This window comes from Girardinichthys multiradiatus, chromosome 23 (genome assembly GCF_021462225.1).
Source record: "Girardinichthys multiradiatus isolate DD_20200921_A chromosome 23, DD_fGirMul_XY1, whole genome shotgun sequence".
Taxonomy (NCBI): domain Eukaryota; kingdom Metazoa; phylum Chordata; class Actinopteri; order Cyprinodontiformes; family Goodeidae; genus Girardinichthys; species Girardinichthys multiradiatus.
Window position 1 is genome coordinate 40,866,815 of NC_061815.1, and position 12,039 is coordinate 40,878,853.

At 41.1% G+C, this 12,039-nt stretch overlaps 1 protein-coding gene across 3 annotated transcripts in view; it reads right to left on the reverse strand.

Moving 5' to 3' along the window:
* lnx2b (ligand of numb-protein X 2b) overlaps positions 1 to 12,039 on the reverse strand; it is a 32,462-nt gene that overhangs the window by 19,052 nt on the left and 1,371 nt on the right. For 2 of the 3 annotated variants that reach the window (XM_047354550.1, XM_047354552.1), the window contains exon 2: positions 2,053 to 2,635. In XM_047354550.1, the coding sequence (XP_047210506.1) occupies positions 2,053 to 2,453 (401 nt within the window). In that variant the 5' untranslated portion in view covers positions 2,454 to 2,635. Of the gene's footprint in view, positions 1 to 2,052; positions 2,636 to 4,588; positions 4,780 to 12,039 lie in introns of those variants that run through there. The other variant, XM_047354551.1, reaches the window with a different exon arrangement.

A 12,039-nucleotide genomic window follows, 5' to 3' on the forward strand; every position in this document is an offset into this window, starting at 1 on the left:
CAGAAATGACTGCTTCAATGTGGCGTGGCATGGAGGCAATCAGCCTGTGGCACTGCTGAGGTCTTATGGAGGCCCAGGATGCTTCGATAGCGGCCTTTAGCTCATCCAGAGTGTTGGGTCTTGAGTCTCTCAACGTTCTCTTCACAATATCCCACAGATTCTCTATGGGGTTCAGGTCAGGAGAGTTGGCAGGCCAATTGAGCACAGTGATACCATGGTCAGTAAACCATTTACCAGTGGTTTTGGCACTGTGAGCAGGTGCCAGGTCGTGCTGAAAAATGAAATCTTCATCTCCATAAAGCTTTTCAGCAGAAGGAAGCATGAAGTGCTCCAAAATCTCCTGATAGCTAGCTGCATTGACCCTGCCCTTGATAAAACACAGTGGACCAACACCTGCAGCTGACACGGCACCCCAGACCATCACTGACTGTGGGTACTTGACACTGGACTTCTGGCATTTTGGCATTTCCTTCTCCCCAGTCTTCCTCCAGACTCTGGCACCTTGATTTCCGAATGACATGCAGAATTTGCTTTCATCCGAAAAAAGTACTTTGGACCACTGAGCAACAGTCCAGTGCTGCTTTTCTGTAGCCCAGGTCAGGCGCTTCTGCCGCTGTTTCTGGTTCAAAAGTGGCTTGACCTGGGGAATGCGGCACCTGTAGCCCATTTCCTGCACACGCCTGTGCACGGTGGCTCTGGATGTTTCTACTCCAGACTCAGTCCACTGCTTCCGCAGGTCCCCCAAGGTCTGGAATCGGCCCTTCTCCACAATCTTCCTCAGGGTCCGGTCACCTCTTCTTGTTGTGCAGCGTTTTCTGCCACACTTTTTCCTTCCCACAGACTTCCCACTGAGGTGCCTTGATACAGCACTCTGGGAACAGCCTATTCGTTCAGAAATTTCTTTCTGTGTCTTACCCTCTTGCTTGAGGGTGTCAATAGTGGCCTTCTGGACAGCAGTCAGGTCGGCAGTCTTACCCATGATTGGGGTTTTGAGTGATGAACCAGGCTGGGAGTTTTAAAGGCCTCAGGAATCTTTTGCAGGTGTTTAGAGTTAACTCGTTGATTCAGATGATTAGGTTCATAGCTCGTTTAGAGACCCTTTTAATGATATGCTAATTTTGTGAGATAGGAATTTTGGGTTTTCATGAGCTGTATGCCAAAATCATCCGTATTAAGACAATAAAAGACCTGAAATATTTCAGTTAGTGTGCAATGAATCTAAAATATATGAATGTTACATTTTTATCATGACATTATGGAAAATAATGAACTATCACAATATGCTAATATTTTGAGAAGGACCTGTATGTTTAATTTGAGTTTTGATCGCCTCATATTTCATTGGGGCTTTTCTGCCAGTGCATCTTGTCACTCATGGATTCACAGCTTTTAAACACAGCTTCTTCTTTGGGGCCTACATGTTACCTAAAAGTACTTGTTTTGTTAGAAAAAACCTGATATTACATGTCATGCAATATCTGAAAGTGGAGATTCTGAACCAGTTGACATCAAATTGTATCTAAATTTAGCTGTGTTTTAGCAGTAAATCCATTCAATCTGTTACAAAATTTAATGACGTTACAATGATCATATAGAACATGATAAACCCACATTTTCTTGACATTTTTCTTTGTTTTTAACCATGCCACAAGGCCCTAAACACCCCCTGTGAGAGGTTGTAGGCAGTAAGAGTCCACCCAACTTACCAAATAAACTATAGATATACAGACCATAAATGCATAACACAAAAATAACTTTTAAGCTGCCCTTTGTGATTGTGATCTTGCGTGCACTGATGTCTGGAGTATGACAGTGATTCCATATATTGTGCAGCTGTAGTTTGGTGTATATTAAATAAAATCAGCAAAACTGAAAAAAGGGATGCAATACTATATTTTTTAACATAGTATAATTGTTCATTAAATAATTAGCCATCCAAAAGAACAGTTTCTCCTTTCCAAACTAAAATAACATCTTAAATACTTCTGGGTTGTCAGAAACGTTTACTAAATATGCTGTGAGGAATCGTCACCATCTCAGCCAGAATCCTACCTGTTGTGCAGATGAGGCTGCAGCTCACAACGCTGCATCTCCTGCTGGCACACTGCATAGTGAGGGCACGTCACGACCAGTTTGTCCAGCAGGTTCCTCACCAGCAGGCTGGAAGGTCGACACTGCTTCAGCTGTAGACGCTGGCGATCCACAGGGCAAAAGTCCTGCTCCTTCAGGAAGTTGCTGAGACAGTGAAAACAGTACGTGTGCCCACATGGAGTATCCATGGGTCTGAGGAGGGGCTGTAGGCAAATGTGACAAACCAACTCATCGTCCACCTCATTTTGGTACTCGTACAGGTGAGTGTCCTGACCCTCATGCGGTTGGCCACAATCTTTACATACGCGAGCCCAGGACAGACCTGCAGCGCTGCTGGTGACTTTGGTTTCTGTTGCAGCCATCTTCTGTGGAAGCTCAGCCCAAACCTGTATCAGGGGAAGATCAGCTTCCTCTTATCTCCACAGAAGCTCACGCTGATGGGTTTCAGATGTTTACGTCTTTATTTTTTGAAGCTGAACGCAATTAAACAGCAAAGTACAGATCCATAGTCATAGTGTTATCTCCTGGTCTTCATCCTGATTTTCTGTAGAGAGAGAACATCAGAGTAAGGTCCATGGCAATACTTCAACTGTTCTCACTGATACTGGACAGCAAATCACAAATTCAGAGAGCAGCAGCAATATGGCAGCGAGCTGCAGCTGCTTCCTCTCAGCAAGCTCCCTGGGGGACAAAGTGAATTTCGCTAAAAGTCAGCTAAAAGTCACGGTGCTTTTCCCAGAAAGCACAGAACTCTGTGAAATGAGGCAGAAGAAAATGGACTGAAGTCAAACCTCTGCTTATGGGAGGAGCACATGGTACTCCACAAGTGTAAGAAGTTTGAATTATGTGGGCAGAAATGCAATCCCCCTTCACTAATGATCGCTTCAGCACCTAAACACTAGGAGTCACAATGCCTTTGTGCAGCTACTAAACTCTCTTAAAATTCCTCCCAAAAACAGAGAACTGAATGAAACTTTGAAGAAACTTTTGGATAAATACTCCTCATCTAGGCATGAGCTGTAATGAGATTTTCACAGCCTCATAACATTGAATAAAAATACCACCTTTTCACAGTATGTTATTTCATCAATGTATAAAATTTAGAAATGAATAACATTTTTAAAATAGAAAATAGAAAAACTAGCTAATTGTACTACTGCTAACATTACATTCTCTTTTAGTTATAATAATGTAATATTTGTTAAAAATATAGAATAAAACAATTGCTAAATAGAGATGCACCAATTTAATTAAAAAGGAAAAAACGGTTGCTCCCTAAAACCTGATCGGCCCTGTGAGAAACAGATAAATTACCCTTCAGTTAGCGCACCATATCTAAGCACTACCATGTTGCACTGACAACACTCTTCAGTGTGAAGGCTGTTACTGAGTCGAGACTAAGTTAGCTATTAGCCGTATCAGTAAAATATTAAAAATAAAGTTAGAGGAGACAGATAAAACTTGCCATTTAAGATGCTTTCATGTTAGAAAAGACAACAGGAAGGCTAAACACAGTAAAGCAAACTCGTTCTTGTTTATCCTTTTGAATTTCAACCTGTGTTTCTTATGAAATGCTGGCTGTGTTTGGAAAATCTCAGAGTAAAGCTAAGGGTCTTTATTCTCTAGCTACACAAAAAGAGTTTCAGGAATGCTAGCAGCGCTAACTGTGGTAATTGCTAACCTCAGAAAACATTCAAGTGATTATAGCATCAGATAGCTTTTTGGCTTTCTGTCCTTTATAAAGTAGCACTGGTCCCCAGTAGGCTGATATTGGCAGGATAATTATTCAGGTAGACAGCCTGCAGTCAGCTTCTTTATGTAGCTTGCTACCTCTAGTTTAAAAATAGCGTTTCTCTAATATGAATGATCAGTGGCGTTACTTTAGTTTCCAATCCATGACCATGTTATTTTTTCACGAATTCAAATATTTCCAAACAACCTGAAGTTGCCCTTTTTTTAGACCAGGTAAAGTGCCGGATCCTTCTTTTAGCCAGCTGACCAGCAGTACACAGCACCATGAAGGGGAGGGGCTGCATTTCTTTACTTTATGGTCCATTCAATATGAAAAAACTTCAGTTGCACAATTTTTTGCACCTCAACAGACTTCAAAACCATAGGAATAGTATGATGTTTCAGCGATTTCAAGACCATAAAGGTTTTGAAACTTGGTGCCTGGATACTAGAAAACACACCATGCCTATCCACAACTGGACATAAGTATTAGAAGACAGGAACTCATAAAGGCAAAATTTCTAATATAAAGGGTTGAACCACATCCATTAAGAAACTTTGAATATGAAAAAAACGTTTATGAAACGCTAACTACAGTTAGAAAGCTTTATGCTATTAAAATTCCTCAAGAATGCCACTATGACTATAATCAACCACAATAATAAGATAAGCTTGTTGCTTAGAATAGAGAGGAGTGGAGAAGAGATGTTTTCATGGCGCACATGCTATAAGGGTAAAAAAAAAAAAAATAAACATAGTTAACTACCTTCATAATCCATGCCTTTGTGATCCGGATTTCAGACCCTAAACCAAAATAAAAGAGAGAGCTTTCTTGCCGGTGTTACTGAAGCGACTCCCAGGAGATTATATTTTCTGCCACTGCACGCAAACCTGAGACTCTAGCAGTCGCCCGAAGCCTGAACGAAACCAGAGTTCAGCCTCCCAGACCATCAGAATAATGCCTGTGTGCGTGCCGCAGTAGATTGGATGTTTAAGAGCTCTGACTGCGCCGGTACGAGGAATGCAGAGGGTAAGGGGGGGGTGGGCTGGTATAACTTGCGAGCAGGATGGGAAAGGAAAAATGTCCTGCCTCTTGTTTTCCGTGCCAATACATATGCAGGTGTGTGCATATCAGGGTGAGCTTAGACTGCCGACGTTGTACTGCCACAGGTAAAGGACTGTCGGACAAATGATTGATAGAAAACACAAAAGCCAGGATAGAAATTTGTGCGTGCAAGTTTTTTTTTCCATTTGCACACACACAGGTCCGCTCCCTTTCTTTGTCCTTCCTAGCCGCAAGGAATACTTTCTCCTGTAATGGATGAAGGATAATATAGCACTGAGAAAGAAGCACAGTAGAAACTGATCCATTTCTATTACATAAATATGACCTCATGCAAGAATATAAAATTAGACGATGTAAAATAGACTCTCCCCTACAAAATTCCTTTCCTGCTGCTTTAAAACTTTTATCATTTTGCTCTACTGAGATGTGCAGAGACTTTTCATGAAGAGCTCCTAAATGGTTTTATTTCATATCCAACAGTTCAATTCATTAATAGCAGCAAAAGACAGACCGGCTATACTGAACTTTTATGGTAGAGTTTCTCAATCTGTCCTACATATTTTCAGGCTCATTCGTGCTCCAACACACCTGATTGTGATGCTTGAATTACCTCCATTTCAGACCAGCAGTAGTAGCCCATTTATCACCCAATAATTTTAATCTGGAGTAAAGAAGCAGAGAAATGTCTAAACCATGCACGGAGGACCAAAGGCTTGTACCACAAAGCAGGATTAGTGGTTTAGTGAGGCAAATTCTGGTTCAGTTTAGATTCACAGAAGTGGTTCGCATCTAATTGGCTGTTTCAGTGGACACAATGTAACATTATTTCAGCCAGTTAGGATTTTATATCAGAGGTTAAGGTTTCTCTTCTGAGACTCTGACTCCTGCAGAACACTGACTTAATAAAACACAAAACGGACAGTGTGAGACCCACTGTTGTCTTAATGATATTGATGTCATATTAATAAGGTTTCCTTTTTCCTGCTCTCGGTGGAGGTGGACGCTTTTTCTCTGTCTCCCGCACCCCTCCCATATCTGCCCTGCTTCAGCTCTGTGTCTTGTCTTTTTTTTGGAGCCTCTTTTTGCACATTTTCCAAATTCTTCCAAAATATGGATTTGGTCAGCTGGTCTCTCAATGCAATTGATCAAATTTTCTCGACGAGAAGACAGGGGTCGGGAGAGCCCACTTGCCCGGACGGGACATTTTTCTCCGGATACACGATGGACTCCTGGCAGAAGTGGAGGATTGTGTGTCTGTCGATAATGTCAGTCGAGGATGTGGAAGATGTGTATATAATTGGATGTTTGATATCAGGATTTCTGCTTTTTGGAGTCAGCGGTTACCTGGCATATCGAGAAATTCGGAGAATGTCAGCAGCTGTTCTGGCCATTGTAAGGCTGCCTGGCATGTGTGATGGGATCTTCAGAGCGATCAACACTCAGACTGAGATGTTACGTGAGCTGAATCGCAGACTGGATGTGATCCTTACACAGGATCGCATCGCAGGCAGGTTGCGGTTCCTGGACTCAGGGGTGAAATGGGATAAATCTTGGAGAAAGTTGTTCGCTCGGATCTGGCAGAAAGACCAGGAATTTGGCTGTTTGGATTTGCCTTTGAGAAGAACCAGTGAGACTCTCAAGGCTGACGGAAAATTAAGAGTCAGCCTAACCCAAATAATTATTGTTTTTCTGAATCTGGCTCCCCTGCACGGCCTTGATGGCTGGCTATCTTCAACTTCTCCTGGAAGTTATGTAAACATGACGCTCTGCTCCCTCTGCCCCCTCCCTTCCCTGAGGACACCTGTGGACCTGCTCAGAACTTTGTGGCCGGTTGATGAACATTCCAACGTATCATCAAGGACAATGGTCTCTGTGACAGCGCTTCATGGACTTACTTGCACACACTCACTTGCACACACACATGCTCAAGATAAACATTTGCACCCCCTCACACCACCTTCACCATTCCCGGCATGATGTTGTTTTGTAAATTTGTTACTTCTTTGTGCTGAGGTTTTTTGCAATCTCAAACTGTATCCTGCTAAGGATAAAGTGTGAAATATGATTTTTTTTCCCTCTACTTACCTAATGTGGCCTCTTTTCTCATCTAGCAAGGGCAGCGCCTGTGAGTGGGCAGCAAAGCCTCGGTGACCCGTCCCCCCATTGTCTTGTGTCATGATGTATGTTTGGATGGGTTGTACTGGAATTCTAATTTCCCCTCGGGGATCAATAAAGTATCTTTGAATTGAATTGAATAAAGAGCCGCTTTCATTAGCCAATTGTGTTTGGGATGCTCCTGCATTTTCATGAGGATTGGTTCTTTGGTTTTATAAGAAACTGTCACAAATCTAACATTTTTTAAGTATATTATAGATTTTTTTTACTTCAGATGGAGAATAACTTAAGAGAAAACTAGGCAGAAAATGTCACCACACTGCATTGTTAGAGAAAATAAGCTTATGATTTTAAAATTTCCATGTTGATTAAAAAGTCTAACATGGATTTTTTTCTTAATTGAAATAAGTAAAGTAAAACCACAGTCTATTATGAGTTGACTTTGCAGTATCAGCAGATATTTATCGGCTAAAGTGTCACGAATGGACACTTAGAAAGTTACAGGAGGGTCAATCTACAAATTAAAGCTACAATCAAGTAGTTACATCCACACTGGCAACCAATTCTCATCTTGAGTGTCCGGAAATGACACAAAAGAATAACCGGACCGCTTTTAACTGCATCAGCTGGTCAGAAACTCAAAAATCTATCTGTTTCAGATCAGTGAACGCATCATACCTGTGCACCACCAGGTGCATAGGAGAAGACTACTAGTTAGCTATTTTAGTGATTAAAATAAAGTCAAAGGAAGCACAGATGTAAGAAGCTATTTCAAAAAGGAATCTGTATTTTCCAAAACATGTCAAAACATGCCTGCGGTACAAGACAGCAAGTTTTAAAGTGGATAACAGGAAGGCTGAACGTATTAAAGCAAATTTGCCCTTATGCATCATGAAACATGCTGGATTTTAAAATGTTGGCAAATTTCAGCGTTACGATAATGATTTACAAGAAATTGCATGTTAACCGTTACTATTGTAAGGCCAACACTGCAGGGATGGCTAAAAAGACGGCCGTAAAATCCGCAAGCGAAGCTACAGAAAAAGCTACAAGGTGGCTTTGGCTAAAGAGGGCTGATCCGTTGGTTGCTGCTGGGACGCAAGTCAAGGCCTGATCAACACTGGCTGGATGCCCTGCATGAGGGTGTATGGTGTTGAGAGACCCGAAACACTCGTTGTCCCCCAGGTTACATCATTGTGTCCCAATGCATTGGTAAAAGGTTATTGAAAAATAATAGCCTACAAGGACCAATTACAAAGCATTACTTGAATAAAATAAACATGTTCCTTCTCAACCTAAAAATGTTATTTTCTTTTTGAAAATTTTTGTACTTAAAATGATGTCCTAACTTGAATCAAAACTCATATACCATCACAATAGATTTGTGTTTCCAATGCTCACAGCTAACCATCGCACAGTGTTAACAGAGCTGGACTCAACAAAGAAAACACTTTCTTCATATTAAAAGCCTTGTAATCATGTGAGAGCGTAAGCTTTCAAGGGAAATGTCTTCAACGGCCTCCAGGATTACCGGAGGTTGCATTTCTTCAAAGCCGGGTCGAATCCCCGGCTTTGAGATGGCTGATGTGAGTGAATCCCATGTGCTGCGGCCACACCCTCAACGAACACAGGTGAGGCTGAGTTTGACGACAACTTTTCCAGTCTGCGTGGCAGGAGGAGGTGTGTCATCTACATCTACAATACAGACCAAAGGTTTGGACACACCTTCTCATTCAAAGAGTTTTCTTTATTTTCATGACTATGTATATTGTAGCTTCACACTGAAGGCATCAAAACTATGAATTAACACATGTGGAATTATATACTGAACAAAAAAGTGTGAAACAATTGAAAATATGTCTTATATTCTAGGTTCTTCAAAGTAGCCACCTTTTGCTTTGATTACTGCTCCGCACACTCTTGGCATTCTGTTGATGAGCATCAAGAGGCAGTCACCTGAAATGGTTTTCACTTCACAGGTGTGCCCTGTCAGGTTCAATAAGTGGGATTTCAAGCCTTATAAATGTGGTTGGGACCATCAGTTGTGTTGTGCAGGAGGTGGATACAGTATACAGCTGATAGTCCAACTGAATAGACTGTTAGAATTTGTATTATGGCAAGAAAAAAGCAGCTAAGTAAAGACAAATGAGTGGCCATCATTACTTTAAGAAATGAAGGTCAGTCAGTCCGAACAATTGGGAAAACTTTGAAAGTGTCCCCAAGTGCAGTCGCAAAAACCATCAAGCGCTACAAAGAAACTGGCTCACATGAGGACCGCCAGAGAAAAGGAAGACCAAGAGTCACCTCTGCTGCAGACAATAAGTTCATCCGTGTCACCAGCCTCAGAAATCGCAGGTTAACAGCAGCTCAGGTTAGAGAACAGGTCAATGCCACACAGAGTTCTAGCAGCAGACACATCTCTAGAACAACTGTTAAGAGGAGACTGTGTGAATCAGGCCTTCATGGTAAAATAGCTGCTAGGAAACCACTGCTGAGGACAGGCAACAAGCAGAAGAGACTTGTTTGGGCTAAAGAACACAAGGAATGAACATTAGACCAGTGGAAATCTGTGCTTTGGTCTGATGGGTCCAAGTTTGAGATCTTTGGTTCCAACCATCGTGTCTTTGTGCGGCGCAGAAGAGGTGAACGGATGGACTCTACATGCCTGGTTCCCACCATGAAGCATGGAGGAGGAGGTGTGATGGGGTGGAGGTGCTTTGCTGGTGACACTGTTGGGGATTTATTCAAAATTGAAGGCATACTGAACCAGCATGTCTACCACAGCATCTTGCAGCGGCATGCTATTCCATCCGGTTTGTGTTTAGTTGGACCATCATTTATTTTTCAACAGGACAATGACCCCAAACACACCTCCAGGCTGTGTAAGGGCTATTTGACCAAGAAGGAGAGTGATGGGGTGCTGCGCCAGATGACCTGGCCTCCACAGTCACCGGACCTGAACCCAATCGAGATGGTTTGGGGTGAGCTGGACCGCAGAGTGAAGGCAAAAGGGCCAACAAGTGCTAAGCATCTCTGGGAACTCCTTCAAGACTGTTGGAAAACCATTTCAGGTGACTTCCTCTTGAAGCTCATCAACAGACTGCCAAGAGTGTGAGGAGCAGTAATCAAAGCAAAAGGTGGCTACTTTGAAGAACCTAGAATATAAGACATATTTCAGTTGTTTCACACTTTTTTGTTCAGTATATAATTCCACATGTGTTAATTCATAGTTTTGATGCCTTCAGTGCGAAGCTACAATATTCAGTCATGAAAACAAAGAAAACTCTTTGAATGAGAAGGTGTGTCCAAACCTTTGGTCTGTACTGTACCTTACACCAATGTCTGGTATTCCCAACAGCAATTATTGCTCCTGCACCTGAAATCTAATTAAATACAAACACGGCTGTTAGTACCTCTGAATCATCAGCAACTGTGAATATTATAAAACATCAAGGAAACCTCTGACATTTCAGATACTAAAACACATCTTTGCTCAAGTCATTTAAGACTTTATCTTAATGATTCGTTTCAAACTATGTAATTTGTGCATTAACAAGAAGACCATAATTCTCCTCAGTAAATACTTTGAATGGTTTTAAAGTTTAAAACAACCTCTGGAGAGATGTTATACAGCCCTAGCCTGCCTGAAGTTTGACAGATAACGATGAGGCGTGTTTGTGAAACTTGTTTCTGCGGTTACATTGCTTCCTTCTAGGATCAAAACCTTTTCTTGTTCAACCGAAGTAAAAAGTCTCTTTCTTTTGATTTTGCGGTGTTTCACATCTGCTACACATCATTCATCAGTTAAAAAAAGTTCCTCTACAAGTCCCATTATAATCATAACGTAGCAATTTTTTCCACCAGCTGTGTACCCAGCTACAGGAACAGGCAAATTATTCTGCTTTGCATCCAATCAGCAGTGTTTGTTTTGCATATGCAGGGAACGAGTGATCCCAACAACATGAACAATCTATCAGACAGCAAACACATGATATCTTAAAGCATCCTTCTTCATGTCTCGCGTACTTATTAAACCAAAAATGATTCATTCTGACCTTTGCAGCACATTGGCACAACATCCACAGATACAAAGCAGCTCCTGATGAAGCTCTCCATTTTTGTCTAGAAAAGCTGAGGTGAGACAGTTTTTACAAAAGCATGGTCTAGTTACCAATGTTAAGGTTTAAAAACTGTTAAAACGTCATGGTAAACCCTTCCTACTGAGGAGCTGTTGAAGCAAACGTTTTCTCAAGCTGTATTTATGCAGCAGGAGGAATAATAGTTGCTATTCTATTTAAAAAATATTTGTTTTTTGTGTAAACAGCTTAACTATTGTGCTCAAGTTTATAATACCATAAGAATCTCATACCGGGCCATGTCTAACCCCGAGTAACCTCACTACTTTAAAGGGCTATTTCGCTGCTTTTAAGGAGTCTCAAATGACTATGATCCTTACTAGCTCAAAATCTAAAATAATAAGAACGGTCCTTTCTGGACAGGATTATTCTACAGTTTACAGATTCACTAAAACAAAGTTTGTCATCTCTGCAGCCATTATTCTTGTTTTTAGACTCCAAGGACACACCTGATCTAAACTGGTTAAGGTACTAAAGTGTTGAATTTGATGCTTTTTTAAACATTCTGAGGTTAATTATGCAACTACCCATCTGGTAAATATGAACACAACAGTGCAAATGTGATTTTTCACATTTGCCTTTACGACATCAGGACGAACACAAGAGACACTTTAATTCAGAGATCAGGATCTGATTGAAAGACAAAAATCCTGGACAAGAGCATCTCTCAATAAAAATAATATGATATAATAAAAAGCATTTAAACTAACATTTTTGTTTTGTGTACTCGGGGATCTTTTTTTTTTTTCAATTAAAAAACAAAATAACTTTATTGTGTATTTCCTTTTTGCCTGCTCAGCAATAAATTCAACATACAATACTTTAATAAAACAAAGTAGAAAAGAACAAATTATTGTAGGTCCGAATAAGGGTCTCAGATGGTTTGCCTTAATAAAAGAA